This window comes from Urocampus carinirostris, chromosome 10 (genome assembly GCF_059441175.1).
Source record: "Urocampus carinirostris isolate Australia breed hairy pipefish chromosome 10, RoL_Ucar_1.0, whole genome shotgun sequence".
Classification (NCBI taxonomy): Eukaryota; Metazoa; Chordata; class Actinopteri; order Syngnathiformes; family Syngnathidae; genus Urocampus; species Urocampus carinirostris.
Genome location: NC_142358.1, coordinates 2924383 through 2942522, shown reverse-complemented (window position 1 = coordinate 2942522; position 18140 = coordinate 2924383). Strand labels below are relative to the sequence as shown.

General features: G+C 40.9%; 1 protein-coding gene across 1 annotated transcript in view; it reads left to right on the top strand.

Annotated features, from left to right (window-relative positions):
* The window catches only part of LOC148357495 (protocadherin-16-like), a 187571-nt gene extending 170385 nt beyond the window's left edge, over nucleotides 1-17186 (top strand). Inside the window, exons 14-21 of the mRNA XM_088345483.1 lie at nucleotides 3816-4682; nucleotides 7084-7197; nucleotides 7267-7478; nucleotides 8745-8896; nucleotides 8973-9103; nucleotides 11027-11313; nucleotides 11384-11525; nucleotides 11596-17186. Coding sequence (XP_088201609.1) covers nucleotides 3816-4682; nucleotides 7084-7197; nucleotides 7267-7478; nucleotides 8745-8896; nucleotides 8973-9103; nucleotides 11027-11313; nucleotides 11384-11525; nucleotides 11596-14189 — 4499 coding nt within the window. The 3' untranslated portion in view covers nucleotides 14190-17186. The remainder of the gene's footprint in view (nucleotides 1-3815; nucleotides 4683-7083; nucleotides 7198-7266; nucleotides 7479-8744; nucleotides 8897-8972; nucleotides 9104-11026; nucleotides 11314-11383; nucleotides 11526-11595) is intronic.
* Nucleotides 17187-18140: the final 954 nt, after the last annotated feature.

Below are 18140 nucleotides of genomic sequence, written 5' to 3'. Positions count from 1 at the left end.
TGTGATATAAGTATTTGGAAACATTAGAAAATGAATGTTAATATTTGGCACAGTAGCTTTTGTTTGCTATTACAAACGTTTCCTGTAGTCTTTCACCAGGTTAGGGTTAGGGTTAGAAGGGATCTTGGCCCACTCCTCCACACAGATATTCACTAGATCAGTTGGGTTTTTGGGCTGTCGCTGACAAACACGGAGTTTGAGCTCCCTCCAAAGATTTTCGATTGGGTTTAGGTCTGGAGACTGGCTGCGCCATGCTAGAACCTTGATATGCTTTTTACGAAACCACTCGGCGGTTGTCCTGGCTGTGTTCTTCGGGTGGTTGTTGTGTTGGAAGACCCAGCCACGACCCATCTTCAATGCTCTGACTGAGGGAAGGAGGTTGTTCCCCATAATCTCACAATACATGGCCCCAGTCATCCTCTTTTTAATGCACTCCACTCGTCCTGTGTCATGTGCAAAAAAACACCCCCAAAGCATGATGCTACCACCCCCATTCTTCGCAGTAGGGCTACTCTTCTTCATTCTTCTTCCCACAAACACGATTAGTGGAATTATGACCAAAAAGTTCTATTTTGGTCTCATTTGACCACAAAACTTCACCCGTGACTCCTCTGTATCATCCAAATGGCCATATTCAAACTTAAGACGGGCCTTGACATGTGCTGTTTGAAGCAAGGGAACCTTTCGTGCCGTGCATGATTTCAAACCATTACATCTTAGTATATTACCTACAGTAAACTTGGAAACGTTGGTCCCAGCGTTTTTTAGGTCATTGACCAACTCCTGTTGTGTAGTTTTGGGCTGATTCCTCACCTTTCTTAGAATCATTGAGATCCCACGAGGTGATATCTTGCATGGGTCTCCTCTCTGATTTCCCTTGATCGTCATGTTTAGCTTCTTCCATTTTCTAATGATTGCTCCAACTGTGGACCTTTTTTCACCAAGCTGCTTGGCAATTGCTCCGTAGCCCTTTTCAGCCTCGTGCAGGTGTACAATTTTGTCTCTGGTGTCTTTGGACAGCTCTTTGGTCTTCGCTATGTTACAAGTTCAAGTCTTATTGATTGTATTGGGTGGGCAGGTGTCTTTATGCAGCTTACGACCTCAAACAGATGCATCTGATTCAGGATGATACATGGAATGCAGGTGGACTTCTAACGGGCGGACTAACAGGTCTTTCTGGGCCAGAATTGTAGATGATACACAAGTGTTCAAATACACATTTTGAGCTGTATCACACAATTTATTTTTTTTTAAATCATGCGATTTCTGAATTCTCCTTTTTAGTTTATCGCTCTCACAGCGGACATTCCCCTACTATGAAAATTTCAGATCCCTCCATGATTTCTTAGTGGGAGAAAAATAGCAGGGTGTACAAATACGTATTTTCTTAACTGTATGTATGTATATATATATATATATATATACCAGTATATATACTATATTCTATTGAAAAATGTTTACGTAGTTATTTTTCTTATTTGACTATATGTTGTATATATGTTCTATATATATATGTTCTCTTTTTTCAACAAAAATAAAAAACTTTTTTCATATTTTCCTTACTTTACTATATTTACCTTTTTTTTAAAAATAAGTACCGTGAATAAAAAAAGACATTTAATAAATTAACAAAAATAAAATAATGCTTCTACAATTTTGTCTCTGGTGTCTTTGGACAGCTCTTTGGTCTTCGCCATGTTACAAGTTCAAGTCTCACTGATTGTATTGGGTGGGCAGGTGTCTTTATGGGGCTAACGACCTTAAACAGGTGCATCTGATTCAGGATGATACATGGAGTGCAGGTGTACTTGTAATGGGTGGACTGACCGGTCTTTCTGGGTCAGAATTCTAGATGTTACACAGGTGTTCAAATACTGTACGTACTTGCAGCTGTATGACACACATAATATATTTTAAAAATTATGCATTGTGATTTCTGGACTTTTCTTTTTAGTGTATCCCTCTCACAGTGGACATGCACCTACGATGAAAATTTAAGACCCCTCCATGATTTTAAGTGGGAGAAATAACACAATAGAACAGTTCCACAGGCATCTCAACTGTCCTTACGGGGGCACCCGAGTGTCCGCGGGCACCACGTGGGGGACCTCTGACCTATGCAATTAGTCATAGGGAATAAAAGCTACTGGGCTAGTTCTTGTTTTAACGAGTAATAAAAGTAATCGACATTGCTTTAATTGCCTCATTACATCAAACACTAGAGTCAAAATTAATTTGAACAAAATTCGACAAATTTATGAACAACACGATAAAAAACATTGAACATAAATTGTCGTAAAATAACGCTCCTAATTGGTTTAAGGAATCCTAAATTTTGTTTGTCTTGTTTTACTAACATGTTCTATTTATTACCGTCTAATGACCGTCCATCTACTCTAATTTCAAATGATAACCTATCATTAATCGCTAAATGTACATGTATGCGCATTGATAGGGTTTTTGAATTAACCTAAATCAGTGTCATGTCAAATCACACAATAAAACAGTTCCATTTTCAATTACAATACAAATTTTATGACAAGAAGTTTCATCATATAAGAGAGGAAAACACAATTCCAATTTCCAATTCAGGGGAATCACAAATATGTGAGTATTTCTGGGTTTTCAAAATTCATGAGCCGACAGTCATGGTCAAAGGAACAAACCGATTCCTACCTCAACCTTGATGTGAAGCGCCAAGTTGAATCAGATCTTTCTTGGATTCTTGATATGGGGTAGCTTGCTACTCGACTCATCGAGATTTCCAATTGTCCAAGAACTTGAGGAATTTTCTTGGGAGGGAAATAACCTGGCCAAAACTCATCTGGGTTTTTTTAATCAATCGTGACTCACACCATCACAGGTAGAGTACATAAAGAAAAGGAGGGATTTGTTTTTTCCAGGAAATGTCTTGTTCATCTGTTTCTTCTCGCAGCAAGCAACGTCAAAAGACATGCAATCAGTTCTTACTATGATGTCTATGACGTCTTTGACGTCTTTTCTTACCTAATTCTGTTGAGAAAGGGAATAAGAAATCATAAATTATTTTATTTGATCATTTATATGATCAAATAATAACTACAATGTGTTTCCTATTGAATTTCAATATTATTTGCGGAGTGACACAAGTGGATAGATTTATAAAAGAGGAACGAAGGAGAATAACTAGTGTAGTGAGAAAGCTTTCTAAGAGAGTTGATGAAATCGTCCTGAGATGATTTGGACAATGGACATATGGAAACAATGGATGGAAGCTGTGTAATGAAGAAGGTATCTAGCGCAGAAGTGGTGGGGAAAAGATTGAGAGAAAGGCCTAAATATGTTTAATGGATGGGGTGAAACTTGCTCTGGATGTGAGGTCGATTCATTTAATGGATGCAAGACAGTGTGCTAGAGATAGAAGTGAATGGCGAAGGATAGTTAAGAAAAACTGAAATCGATGCAGCTCGAACTGGCAAGCCTGGGCTCCCGGGTGGCCTGCTTGGGCCAGTGGGGGGCCCCGGGTACTATTAAACTATATAATGCAGCGGGGGGTAAACCAGTGTATGCTGTCGGGGCTCTCTTATGATGATGGGTTGCATTGCACAGCAACTCACCCCTTGTTGTGCTGTGGGCTTAATGTTCTGTGTCTGTTTGGGAAAAGCGCGGAAGTGGAATTAAGGTTTGGTGAATGTGAGCGTGTTCTTGACTCTTGCCACCTCCTACTCGGGTATACAGACGGACAGACAGACAGATAGATATGTAAAATTATTTTATCTACTAATTTCTAAATCACTTTTTAACTGGGTTTACACTTAACTTTGCTGTCTTTGCAGCCGGAGACACAGCAGGGGATTTCCATCTGGACGCCCAGTCCGGTGCCCTGTCCACTTCTGGACCCTTAGATAGAGAAAAGCGATCCAGGTACATTCTGACGGTATCTGCCCAGGACGAAGGCCACCCTCCCTGCAGCAGCACTGCCACCGTGGAGATTACCGTCATGGACATAAACGACCACAGCCCACAATTCACCAGCGAAAGCTACACGGCTGACGTCTCAGAAGACGTCCCCATTGGTTCTTTGGTCCTGGACGTGAAAGCTACAGACCTGGACGAAGGTCCCAACCGCCGGGTTGTGTACTTCCTGGGCCAGGGCTCCAAAAGCATGTTCATTATCGATCAGAACACGGGTCGGATTATTACGGCTGCACTTTTGGACCGGGAACGGACCGCTTCATATACTTTTGATGTGTTTGCCTCCGATTCCTCGCCGTCCAACCCGCGAAATGCCACAGCTCGGGTTACCGTCTACATTCAGGATGTCAATGACAATGCCCCTTTTTTTGTTCAAGACCCGCTCATTTTAAACATTTCCGTCAGTGGAGTTTCCACCCAAAGAGTTCTAGCCACCATGAGAGCTGAGGACAAGGACTTTGGAGCCAACGGTTCTGTTTTCTACCGTTTCGCTAATGTCGTGAGGGGTTTTACAATCAATTCCCTGACGGGAGCCATTCAGGCTACTGAGAAACTGCAGACTTTGACACAAAACCAGAGGACATTAATCGTCCAGGCTATGGACCAGGGCAATCCTGCTCAGTCCTCCTTGGGTGTGGTCATCGTTTATATTAAGGAGCAGATTTACAGGGGGATTCGATTCTCTCGCAATTCCAGAGACGTCAGTCTGCAGGAGAACGCTGTCAAAGGTAAAGGAGATAATGGGTTTTCTGGCAAAATTTCTGTAATGCATTGCACAGGGTTCGTGCGGGTGCTTTGAAATCCCTGAAAATGCTTGCGTTTTAATGTTTTGTTTTTTAAGGTTAGCAAAATGCTTGAATTTTGGGTTTAGTGCCTGAAAATACTTGAAAGTGTTGCCATTGCCATGTTTTTTGGCAGTTGCTCACACACCTGCTCATTATGGTGCTTTAGATGGACCAATAACTAGCATTTTGGTCTTTTTACTGTTAAGGCGCAAGAAGTTGAGTGACATCCATTCTTTTATCTCAGTGAGGCAGGCCTCCAAATTTCCACAGTTTAGTGTGGCAGATTCCTCCATCGGAAGATATAGTGGAGTGTCATCTGCATAGCAATCAAAACTGATATTATACTTGCGAATGATATCATCTAATGAAATTATCTAAATGATGAAAAGAAGGGGGCCAAGTGCTGAACCCTGCGGAACAGCACAGGTAACACTAAAGGGCTCAGATGTCATTTCACCATATTTAACACAGTGCGTCCAATCTGAGAGGTAGGATCTGAACCATAAGATAAACAATAAAGTAAATTAAAACAAGTAGAACAAAAAGCAAAAAAACAGCAGTCTCTAAGATTGAAACATTAAATGCACTCTACTTCGGAGGAATCAACATTATTAAATGAAGTCCAAATTCGGCTCATTTTCTTCTTTTTATACATACAGTACTTTATTTTGTTTTATGGTCTTCCGTAATGAACTTGATTTTTACCCACCACCTATAGCACCTTCCCGTGTTTGTAAAAAAGGGTAATGTAACTATTGTTTAAGCAGAATGGCAGATTTAATGTCAGTTTAAAGCAGCCCAAAAACAGCTCAAAATAGCACAAAGTATGTGCTAGCAGAAAGATAGCAACTTTATTATAGTCAAAGTCAACAACAAAAATAACGCTCTTTTAATTGGTGCTAGAATGCTTCCTTTGAAGGCACTGGAAAAAATGTGAAAAAAATGGCCTTGAAAATGTTTGGAAAGTGCTTGATTTTGGCCATGTAAAAGGTGTACAAACCCTGATTGCACCACACTTCCAGTTAAGTATACTGCTTTTTATTTTTTCACGTATGATGTTGAACTGCATTTTTGCCCAACTGTTGTAGGTTTCTTTGGGGTGGGATTTTATTTCAATGTTGTATGATAAATTTTGGACTGAGTTCAAAAAAATCCTATCAATGGAGAAAATCCAAGGCGATTACACCGTCATGTGTTTTTCAGAAGCATTTACTGTAATTATCAAAAAGACTTGAAATAAGGTTTAAGTGGACCACAGCGCCCCCGGTGCAAGAGGTGGAAAATGTCAATGCACAGTTGTCTTAAACAAAATATGACATTTTTTTTAAAAATAACAGTATTTATTTTTTTATTAACCCTTAATTAAACTAAGCTTTTTTTCAAGAACAAAGTAGGATTTAAAAGATGTATTTTTATATTTACACGATTTGTGATGGGGGATAGAAACCTATCCTAATTATCAAATGAGTTCTGAACCTCCTCTACAACAGATAAAAACATTATAATAACAAAAGGTATACTAAGTAAGTACTAATATGCAATATGTGTGTATATGATTAAATAACATTATGTATACATATTCATGTAAAAAAGGACATTTTACTTACCTATAGTTGTTCACCACTTGAGCTGGTATAGTGGAGTAGCGCGTAGATTCAAAGAGGGATTAGGCAAAAATTAAACTGATTGTTAAAAAAATACTTTTGCGAGGATTGCCCTACCCTTTGAATGCTTCTTTGCTATAATTGGCTCATTCCATCACGAATAGTTCCGCTCGTTGATTTTTTTATGGGCCATTACCTTTGCAAGCGTAACAATGCTATGCCTTCTTCTTATTTTTTGGTCATTGCAAGCTTCGTTAATGTGGTTATCATGTTTTTGCTATTCCCCTTACAATCCCTGCAAGCCGTCAAAGAGAAATACAGTATCGAAAATACCACTTTGTATTGTCAACTAGCAAAGACAAGACTGTGAGAAGTGAATGAAGAGAAAGCTATTGTGGGAGGTAGTTTAGCCAATAGCATGTCTGCACTTTTATGATGCTGTGATGCAAACCAAAAGCAGGCAGGCATCTCGAGATGCTTAAGTCACACAAACACCACAAAGGTTGAATATTATCTTATAGTATAAATGGTATCTGTAGTTTTTGGGCATGTCAAATAATTTGTTGTTGTTGCCGTATAGTGGGAAAAATGCAGAATAAAGGGGACAAAAAAATACCCTTTTTGCCGCTTATAGATGTTCTCGTTTAACCAGTCTGCATAACTCATAGCCCCAGTTAAGTTCATGGTAGCTTTCAGAATGCATTCAGAACAAAAACCCATTGCACATGTTTCTGGTACAGGCACAGTGATAACCCAAACCCAAGCCCAGTACCCAGATGGCTCTCAAAACAGAGTCCACTACAGTATTTTCAGTGGAAATAGATTGCAGTCTTTTGGAATCAACGCCAATACTGGTGAGAGGAGATAATCCTGGCGTATGCTGTAAAAATGTGCCGAAATTTACCCTTTTTTCTACGTACCAGGTGAAATCTGGGTACAAAAATCAGAAGTCCTAGACTACGAAGAGACCCCCAAACTCCGCCTTGTTGTGAAAGCTGAGACCGGCTCCTCCAGCTCCTACATGGCGGTCAACTTGATCCTGCAGGACGTCAACGACAACCTGCCTCGTTTCCAGCTCCAGAACTATGTAGCCTACATCCAAGAGGCGCAAGCTCACGATTCTCCCATTATTCAGGTACAGTATACAGGGTTCGTAGTGGTGCTTGAAATCTTTAAAAATGCTTGAATTTTAAAGTTTTGTTTTCAAGGTCAGGAAAATTCTTGGCCCACTGATAAGAGCAGGCTCTTAGTTTTTTTACTGATATGATATCAATAATATTAAAACATTATTCACCAAATTATTTAGTAATTAGTCATTACGTGTGTTTTGCAGGGGATCCTTGGAAAACACATGACATATGAATTAAAATATTAACGTTTCTACAAAAAAATTGTGTCAAATACAAAGCAATCTTACCTTTTTACACACTGATCAAATTTAAAGTCGTCCAACAACACAACATATCTGAAAATGCAAAACAATAAAAATGATATATATTAATTCTTAAGTGCTATAAATAAACGATCCAATATAAATATATGTAATTTTATATATATATATATATATATATATATATATATATATATAAAATTACATATTTATTTTAAAAAAACACAAATCCTCGGAAAAACACACGATAAATATAAGTAAAACGAAAAGCAAAAGGTCAGCAGTCTGTAGGACTGAATGCACATTGCTTCTGAACAATCGATATCATAAAATGAGTCCAAATTTGGCTCATTTTTCTTTTTATACATACAGTACTTTCTTTCTTTTTGTCTTACGTATTGAACTCAATTAATAGCCAGATCCTAGAAAGCTCTTTTTGTGTTTGTACAAGTGTGACATTGCGAGTGCATTGTTGAAGCATAATGGAAGAATTCATGTCTGTTTATAGCAGCCCATTGACACAAAAATATCATAGATTATAGAAACATTTTAAATTAGCACAATGTATATGCCAGCAGCAAGATAGCATCTTTATTTTAGTCATTAAAGTCAACAACAATAATAAATGTTCTTTTGATCGCCGCTAAATTTCGTCCTTTGAAGGTAATGGAAAAATTGAAAAATTGTGAAAAAGTGCTTGAAAAGTGCTTGAATTTGGCCATGAAAAAGGTGGATATCGTACTTTCTTGGAGTTTTTTTGTGGTTGACTGTTTTTTAAGTGTGAAGTTATGGAGCAGAATAGAAACTCTCTTAACACTTTAGCGGCCTGGATTGTTTCAGTGAGGCACAGTCATGAATGGTTGTATTCTCAGCACTTCCGTTGAATGCATTCAATCTTGGAAGTGAGTCCAACTTATTTTACTTTAGAGTTTGTTGGCAAAATAACTCACCAGATCCAGTTACGCTAAAACGTCTTTTGGGGGTTTGCACATTTATTCCATCTTCACTTAGGTTGCAGCAAACGATCTGGACCAGGGACCAAATGGCCAGGTGACATACTCCATCAGGTCTTCGTCAATGAGCGGACTGTTCAAGATCGACCGGCTGAGTGGCAGCATCAGAACCGCCGCCATCATGGACCGAGAGATCTGGACTCAAACAAAGTCGGTCTTTGTTTTCTTGTACTGAACCTAAACATATCTGTCAAGATTCTGAAAGTATAATTTTGGCTTTTACTAGGCTTGTCGTCACGGCGACGGACCGCGGAACCCCGAGGCTGGCCGGTTCTGCTACTCTAACCGTGATCGTCATCGATCTCAATGACAACAGTCCTACGATTCCTTTGCCAAGGGAGATCAGATTGCCAGAGGGTACTTGAGCCAGCTTGGTGGCAACAAATTAGCGTTTAAGATCGGCCAAAAAATTTTATTTGTTATTCATTCTGCAAAGCAAGAATGTTTTTTGGTGTACTGAGGCTATGATTACAGGACTTACAATATCTGAAAAGCTATTCTTGAGGAGGTTCTGGCTCGACTTGCACGTCTGGCTCAATTATAAAAACGTCTTTTGAGCGTGGCAACCAGAATTGCTTCAGAGAAATCAGGTTTTGTGTTTTACTCGCTACAATTACATTTAAGAGAGCAAAATCAATGTTGTGGATTCGGGTCAATGGAAGTTTATTGATAGCTCTGCTGACGGTCTAAGGCAGGGATGTCAAACTCAATTGCACAAGGGGCCAAAATTCAAAACACACTTAAGGTCGCGGGCCAACCAGGATAAACATTTTTGAACACACTTAAACTGAATGTTTTTGGAGCATAAGTATGAATAAAAACAGACAAGAATATTTAATTTAAACCTTAAATCACTTATACAGTTTTTATTATTTTGCTGTAAATAAAATATCTTGTTAAATTATACAACTTAGAACTTAACTTAAACAACTTAACATTAAAATAACATTCAAATTCCTTTGCTCCTATGTCAATGTATATATTAAAAAAAACTTAAATATCCCAAAAGATTTTGCTCTCCTTAATATATCTCCTGTCAAAAGTTGAAATATGAAAATGCTACACAAATTATTTTGTTAAAACGTCACAACATTCTGAGAACAGGGAGCCAGATGTGCTTACCTTTGGCGCAGACGGAGTAGGGCCAGAGATGGGAGGGAGTGCTTGCACTTTTTGCATAGCTCCACCCATCCCTCCCACTCACCCAATCAAATAACTTTAAGTTCTCTTCCGTTTTTTTGGCGTATTTACAATTTATTCCGTGGATTCATCAAAAACTATCTGAACACTGAACACAGATTATATAGTGAGCTTTTATATAAAGGATTCTTTAGCGTTGTACAGCCGAAACAAGTTTTTTTTGTGTGACACCTTGACTGTAAATTGTAGTGAAAACGTGCCCTATTTATTCTGAAAAGTACTCCTTTGAAATTCAGCTTTGGTTTGCTTTGCGTGTATCTGAACAGGATCAATGGCTCAAGTTGTGAATGAGATGGAGAAAATATGCATGCAATTAAATATGTCTCTGAGCCATATGCACTCATAGAAAGAGTCATATCTGGCCCGCGGGCCATAGGTTCCCAAACCCTGGTATGTAGTATAGTATTTGTCATATATGAAGGAATAGTTACAGTGACTAAAACGTCAGAATATGATGTCCAGGGATGAGATGGCGTTGTTCATATTGACAGTGCATTAATAACAATAATGTAAAATGGTCTCGGTGGGCCGGACGTGGCCCGCGGGCCGGGAGTTTGACACGTGTGGTCTAAGGCATAGTTTTTCTTGTCCAGCTTGGATAAGCTTGTCCTCAACACTAAAACTTGACTATTAAAATAGTACAGTCGATCTACGGAAGAAAACAACCCAGCCTTACGACAATTTTCACTTTACAATGTGGAAGGAAAGGTTTTTCAGTCCCTCTTTACAACATGTTCCGCACTATGCAATAAGGGTTTGAAACACATTAGCTATTCAATACAAGTGGTTACTATCCCCCGCTATATAATGTAGCAATTTCCCATTGGAATCCACAACTTAGAACAAGTAAATCTTGTATCCCGAGGGTTTACTGTGTTGAAAATTAATAAATTGAACAAAAACTGTTTATTCCTGGCTATAGTTGAAAGCTAACAATCAGTAATAACTTGCGCTAGGAAAATGGGCAACTGCAAGTTTTCAAATTTTGAAACGTTTCTCAGAAGAATTTAGGACTTAAGTGCGAAGGATAACAAAAAAATTATCTGCCTGCCTTAGATCCAAATCTTGTTTCATTTCCAGACACATTAATCGGCACGGTTATCAGTCAAGTGACGGCAAACGATGTGGATACTGGCCCGGCCCTTTCCTACACGCTCTACCTGGATGGTGACAGTAAGGGCGTGTTTGGGATCCACTGCTACAGGGGTGGCGTGTCCCTGACAAAAGAACTGGACTACGAGGAGAGGACATGGTACACACTGACTGTCCGGTCTTCGGATTCTCAACATCAAAGCGAAGCCAATCTGACCGTTCTGGTGGAAGATGTCAACGACAACACGCCAGCTTTTACCCAGGATTTATATCAGGCATGGCTCCTATTGCACGGTTTTAAGAATGTAAATTGGATTGTTTATAATATGGTTTGAAATTCCACAGGTGACCATACCAGAACACTTTCCAGAAGGCAGCGCTCTTATCACCGTAACAGCCACTGACTCAGACTCCGGGGACAATGGAAAAATTTCCTATCGGATCATGTCATCCACTAGCAGTGTATTTTTCATTGACCCAAGCAATGGTAATCATTTTGGCACAATTCTAACTTGGTGTTTGCAAACTATTTCCAACTGATTTCCATTTCCTCATAGGCACTCTGTTCATCAACAACAAAAACAAATTTGATGATGAAAACCCTACCATTCTTGTAGTTGTTGAGGCTCGAGACCAGGGAACTCCTTCCCTGTCTTCCGTCGCCACTGTCCAAGTCCAAGTGTCTGACGTCAATGACAACGCCCCTATCTTTCACCAATCCGAATACCAAGCCTTTGTGTCGGAGGACGAATTCACCGGCGCCACAGTCCTGACCCTGGAGGCGGCAGATGGAGATCTGTCACGTGACAACCGCGGTTTCGACTTTGCCATTGCTAGTGGCAATGTCGGAAATGTCTTCCAGATTGAGAGCAGTGTCCATTTCTTGGAAGGTCAAGGATTTCAGACAGTCGGAAGCCTGATCCTGGTAGAGGAATTGGATTTCGAATCTGTGTCAAGTTATAACCTGACTGTGGTGGTATCGGATCGTGGAATCCCCCAGCGTAGCTCTAGCATGCCAATTCTAATCAGCGTTACGGATGTTAATGACAACCCTCCAGCTTTTGGACGAGGAGAATACACCGTGGCCTTGAGCGAAAGCGCTGTCGCAGGTACTGAAGTGCTTCACTTGTCCGCTACGGATCCCGATTCTGCACCCAATGGGGCAGTACTGTACTCGATAAGCTCAGGGAATAGGATGGGCCTTTTCCAGGTGGACCAGTGGACAGGGACATTGAAGTTAAAGCGACCTTTGGGAAGTGAAAGCCAACTCACCCACACGGTTGTTGTCCGGGCTACAGATGGCTTGGGACACTTTGCGTTTGCTTCAGTTCGCGTTAACATCAACGACTTAAACGACCATTCACCTTTCTTTCCGCTCAGTCATGTCACTGCTTGTATTAGGGAGAACCAGCCCATAAATGCGTTAGTGACCAGGCTCCATGCCATCGATAATGACAGGGGGATCTTTGGAAAGTTACGATATTACTTAGTGGAAGAGTCTCAAAATGAAAAGGTAGCCTTCTTCATCAACCAAACATCAGGAGAAGTGCGAAGCCATTCCAGTTTTGACTTTGAAAAAGTCAACTCCTTCAATTTTCTCGTCATAGCCATGGATGCCAGCAACTATTCTGCGACGGTCACCGTGCAAATATACGTCTCTGGGGAAGACGAGTACGATCCGGTTTTTACCTCGCAAGAGTACTCATTCTCAGTGCCAAAGGACGCAAAGAAAGGTCAGATCATCGGGAGAGTGCAAGCCCGAGATGAAGACGGAGGCCTGGACGGGATCATCCTCTATGGACTCCCCGGAGGTTCACCTTATTTTGATGTCAATGCATCTACCGGGGCCATCTCTTTAAAGATGGACAGCTATAGCAGACACGTGGGCCGATCAAAAAGAGAAGTTCGGCTCATGACGCTCGACCTAACGGCCCGAAGCCCTTTGGAGACTTCACGAACGGCAGCCACCAAAGTGACGGTGGACGTGAGCCACACCTCTTTCGGCCTCGCCACCGACTTCAACTTACTGCTTGTGTGTGTTATCGCCGTCTCGCTCGGAACAATCATTATGCTTTGTGTTGTGGCTGTGGCGCTATTTTTCATCAAACTGAAGCGCCAGAGGAAAGAACAAAAAAGACACAGAAGAACCAAAGCGTCAGCGACTCTTCTGCACAAGTTTGAAGAGACTAAAATAGCTGCAAATGAGATTATATACCACCAGACCTTACCAGGGTACACTGTTGACCAAAGCAGCAGCAACAGCAGTGGCAGTGGGGGGCCTTATACTCGGGGAGGCTCCCTAGATCCCTCCCACTCCAGTGGACGTGGCTCGGCGGAAGCGGAGGCGGCGGAGGACGACGAGATTAGGATGATCAACGAATACCCTCGAGTGTCTAGTATCTCCTCTTCCATGCAAGAACGCATCTCAGCTCGGGGTCCCGATTCAGGGATCCAACAGGACGCTGACCAACTCTCCGACATTTCTTGCGATCCGTCCGTTGATTGGTTCAAAGGGAAGAAATCGGGCAGCCTAAATGGTACCCTCCTCGCCGGGCAGGTGCCCATCTATCGAGATGAAGGGGTCGGCTACGTGGGTGTGGGGCGCAGTCTCAGCGTCTCCCTACATAAAGACTACAACTTCCCTGAAGACGGGAAGCCAAGCGTTGAAGGCTCCTTGACCGCCATCGTGGCCAGCGACGAGGAACTGAGGGGCAGCTATAACTGGGATTATCTTCTTAACTGGTGTCCCCAGTTTCAGCCCTTAGCCAGTGTCTTCACCGAGATTGCTCGATTAAAAGACGAAACGGCCCTCCCTCACCCTCGTCGTTCCTTCCATCGCAAAAAAGCGGAGTCCAGGATCGACCCACCTCCACTCATCACCTCGGTGGCGCATCCCAGCGCAAAGACCGTCCCACCCAAGCCTGCGGCAGGGAGGACATATCCCCACTTGTCCACTTTCCGGAGGTCCCCCCTGAGCAGCGATGGATCCATCTGCTCATCGGCCATGTCACCCAGCTTTTCCCCGTCCTTATCGCCGCTGGCGGCGCGATCCCCTGCCGTGACGCCATTCAGCGTCTCGCAGGGCCCGTCGGCTTCTATCATCAGCGCTACCGAGCGCAATCTAGTTGACGACAGTGAACTGAGGATTTGAACTTTACAGACAATTTATTCTGTTTTTACTTTACGTTCCGCAACAGGGCAGTGCTGGTTGATGAAAATTTGAAAAGGGCCAATCCCAAACTTTATTGTCTATGATACAATTGTACTGTAATCCCTCGTTTATTGCAGTTTATGGAGATCTGAACCTCCCATGATATTCGAAAATCTGATAAGTAGCGTGGTTCTGCCGGCCCATGCTTGCAGTAATAGTAAACTGGGAATAATGGATCACGGCTGCACAGGTGCATTTAATTCTAGGCTTAAAGAATGCAAAGAAAAAAAAAAAGCTGCAACACTGTGCTCTCATATTTCCCCACTCTCATATGACTGGGATAATGGATCCAGGACAAAAACAGCTCAGTTCATTATACAATGCCATTTTTAGTGGCCTGAACCGGGAAAAAAATGCACCCTTCCAACCCGAACAACAGTTGCCCAGAGGATAATAGATCCCGGGCAACATCCATGCATTTCAGTTCAGGGGGGCCAGAAAAGCACTCCTCCTGACAAAAGTGCCTTATGTTGTTTCTCGCTTGCAGCAATATCCGATCGGGAATAATGGACTGTGGTCACATGGGTGCATTTATTTTAGATGGAAATACAGTAATTAGAAAAAATATATAGCTACAAGACCTGATAAAAATGGTTCTGCCACGCCGGCTAGCAGAATATACAATCGGAGATATTGGATTGCAACTAAAAAGTGCAGTTCACTTTTGTTGACAGACTAGCCAAAAAGAACAGCCAGGCCCAACAAAAATGTGTTCTGCAATGTGTGATCTTGAAAAATGGATTTCAGCCGCACGGGCGCAGTTCATTTTTGACTCGTAGCAATATAATCATCGTGAATAATGGACCACAGCTGCACAAGTGCTGTTCGCTCTTTGTTAGACTGAACAGCAAAAAGAGCCGCTAGGCCTGAAAAAATTGTGCTCTGCATGTTCCTGCTCGCATCCATATGCGTTTAGGGATAATGGATCGTGAAGTAGCATGGGATTACAGTACATTAAAACAAAAGTGGCTTTGTTCAAACATGATGTTTATATTTTGTAGAAAAGCATTGTCTATATTTTTCTATTCTCTAATATGACATTCAAGTGTCGTTGAGAAAACTTATTATGTCTGTATTTGTATATTTGTAGTTTGTACCTTAACTCTTGATGGTGTTTTTTTTACAAATTTATGGGTGTTGTTGCAGATCCTTGTAAATAGAATTTTATCGCTGATGACTTCTGCTTGTAAAAAGACTACGCCGCAAAAAAAGGTGAATGTGAAGCGCTTGCATTCGACTTTTATTTATCATAAATTGCCTTACTGCTTCAATCCATAAAATATTATGAAAGGAGTTCAGGGAGAACAACTATTAATGTCACACTAGACCCAAAGAATTGCCTCCAAGGTAAAAAGATCTTCTTTTTTTATGTTTAGTTTTATTAAAGGACAAATAACATCAATAAATGTTATAACCACGACAATTGTTTTCATTCTTAACTATAATTCACCAGACAAATGCCAAAAAGCCATTTCAATATACTTGACGAAGTTTCAAACTTGTGGAAATCCTTTATCGCCGGGATATTTTGTTAACTGTATTTTCACAACCCTGAAGCGCACTGTACTCAAAGGCGCAGTCTGTTTTTGCTGCAATTAACACACACACACATAAAGTGCACCTTTTAGATCAGAGGAAGGTGTAATAATAGTCTCTGGTTTGTGATCATCTGTGGTCTGTGCAGCTTTTGAGACGCCTTGTGCTTAAGGGCTATACAAAAAAACATGACTCGATGTGACCTAACACACTTCAACCTATAACATTCTCATGGTGTCCTCTACTATCCACCCCTTACAAATACAACACACAAGCATTACAAGCAGAAGGTTTCGAAATAGAACAGGAGCAAAACTAAGTTTAAATGGGCTTTATTTAAAGCACACGTGTCAAGACGTATGGCCCGCGGGACAAACATGGATCGCCACATCATTTGATGTGGCCCGCAAGACAATGCTGAGAGACGCAAAAGAGCATGTCCACTGAATGTGACGAAAGCCAGGCGTGACTCCCAAGGTAACCTTGGCTGTATGTCTTCTTTCTTTTTTCTTTTATCTTGTACTAATTTACTTTCTCTCTTCCTCCATCACTTTTTTGTCCCTCTCTGCCTTTCTCTCTTTCTCTTTTTCTTCCTTTCTCTGTCTAACTTTCTTTCCTTGTGTGTTCTCTCTCTCTTTATTAATTTTATTTTCTCTCTTTGTCTCTAAAATTCTCTCTCCTAATGTATTTCATCCCTTCCTTTCTCTTTTTCTTTCTTTCTTTCCTTTATTCTTTATTTCTTTTTCTTTTTTTCTTTTCTTTTTTTCTTCTTTTTCCTTTTTTCCTTTCTTTCTTTTTTTCTTTTTTTCTTTTCTTTTCTTTTCTTTTCTTTCCCTCACTGCCTTTGTTTGTTTCTGCCGTCATTGACTTGAAAAGCGCTATATAAATGCAGACCAATTCACTCTCTCTCTCTCTCTCTCTCTCTCTCTCTCTCTCTCTCCTTTTCTCTCCTTTTCTCTAATCTACTAGGCCCTCTTAAGAATGCTTTTTCTATCCCGTGGCCCCCAAACTAAAATCAGTTTGACACCCCTAATTTTAAGCAACATTGTGTATTATTTAGCGCCTTCTAGAGGTTAAAAAAAACTCCCGTACTTTCCCTTCTAACATTCTCATGGTGATTTCTATTACGCCCGCCTTAAAACAACACTACACATACACATAGGGTGCACCATTTTAAAAAAAATCACATACTTTTATGTGCACTTTTAGTCGTGAAAACACGGTAGTTGTCTGTCAAAATTCCCCAACATTGATCTTTTTAAGACATGCTATTCGATAGAGCTTGACAGCTTTGTTTGAATTGTTAAAATTTTTGACACTAATTGACTGCATGGCTTTTTTGTGTCTTTTTGTATGGAACGGTTTCACTTCTGGAAGATTGTTGTGAGCTCAAGTGCCTGATTAAAGATCTATGACAAAAACCCTATCCAGTTTCATTTTGAATAATAATACCTGTGGAGATAGTGACTATGATGTATTATAAACGATCCAAACAGTGTGAGGCAATATATTACTTAACTACTGTCTGAGGACCACCAATTGTTGCTATCTTTTCAAACTAAAATCGATCAGTTTTGTTTTCGTGTTCAAGTATGAATATCGTCCTTACCCAAACTTTCTTGTTTGTTGCTAGCATAGCATTAGCCAGCAAAATCTGAGGTGTTAACAGGCAAAACATTTACTATTAGCAAAGCATTTGCCTCAACAATCTCAGGTGTTACCAGGCAAAATATTCACTTAGCTCCTTTCAGCGGACTACAATCGTTGTTATCTTCACAGGCGAAAATCAATCAGTTTTGTTTTTATACTTGAGTATTGACCCTTTGCATGTGACGTCATGTTGCAATCCCTGGCAGGATGAGAGCCACGATGGGCAGCTAAGGCCCCTTAGCGGAAAGCATTTGAATGAACAGTTGAGTGGAAACAAATATCAATAACCACGATCGACAAATACAACCACCACTTTTCACGATGGTGATTTTTTTGCTGTGCGGTGGGCTGTGCGAACCGACAAGGTTCTAAGCCCAATCTGGCATTTTATCATACCCCTTTGATGAAGATTGGAATACTCCCAATTACAATATAATGGTACAGATCGTGTGGACTCAAGTCAGGTACACTAGACGATTTAGTTAGATGTGTGAATATGTCAGGAACATGATGGTATGGGTTGGTAGCTAGCCCTGCTACCTCATTTTCTCTAAATACCATTATTTGTGCTTTCTGAAAAGGTGAGCCACCTTATCCAATGACAGTGCAATTTTGATTTTTTCCCCCAACTGAAAAAAAACAGTGGAGCTGCCCTAAGGGGGAACTCAGCTGATGATACGCTTGGCTGGGCGGCAATGAGCCGGG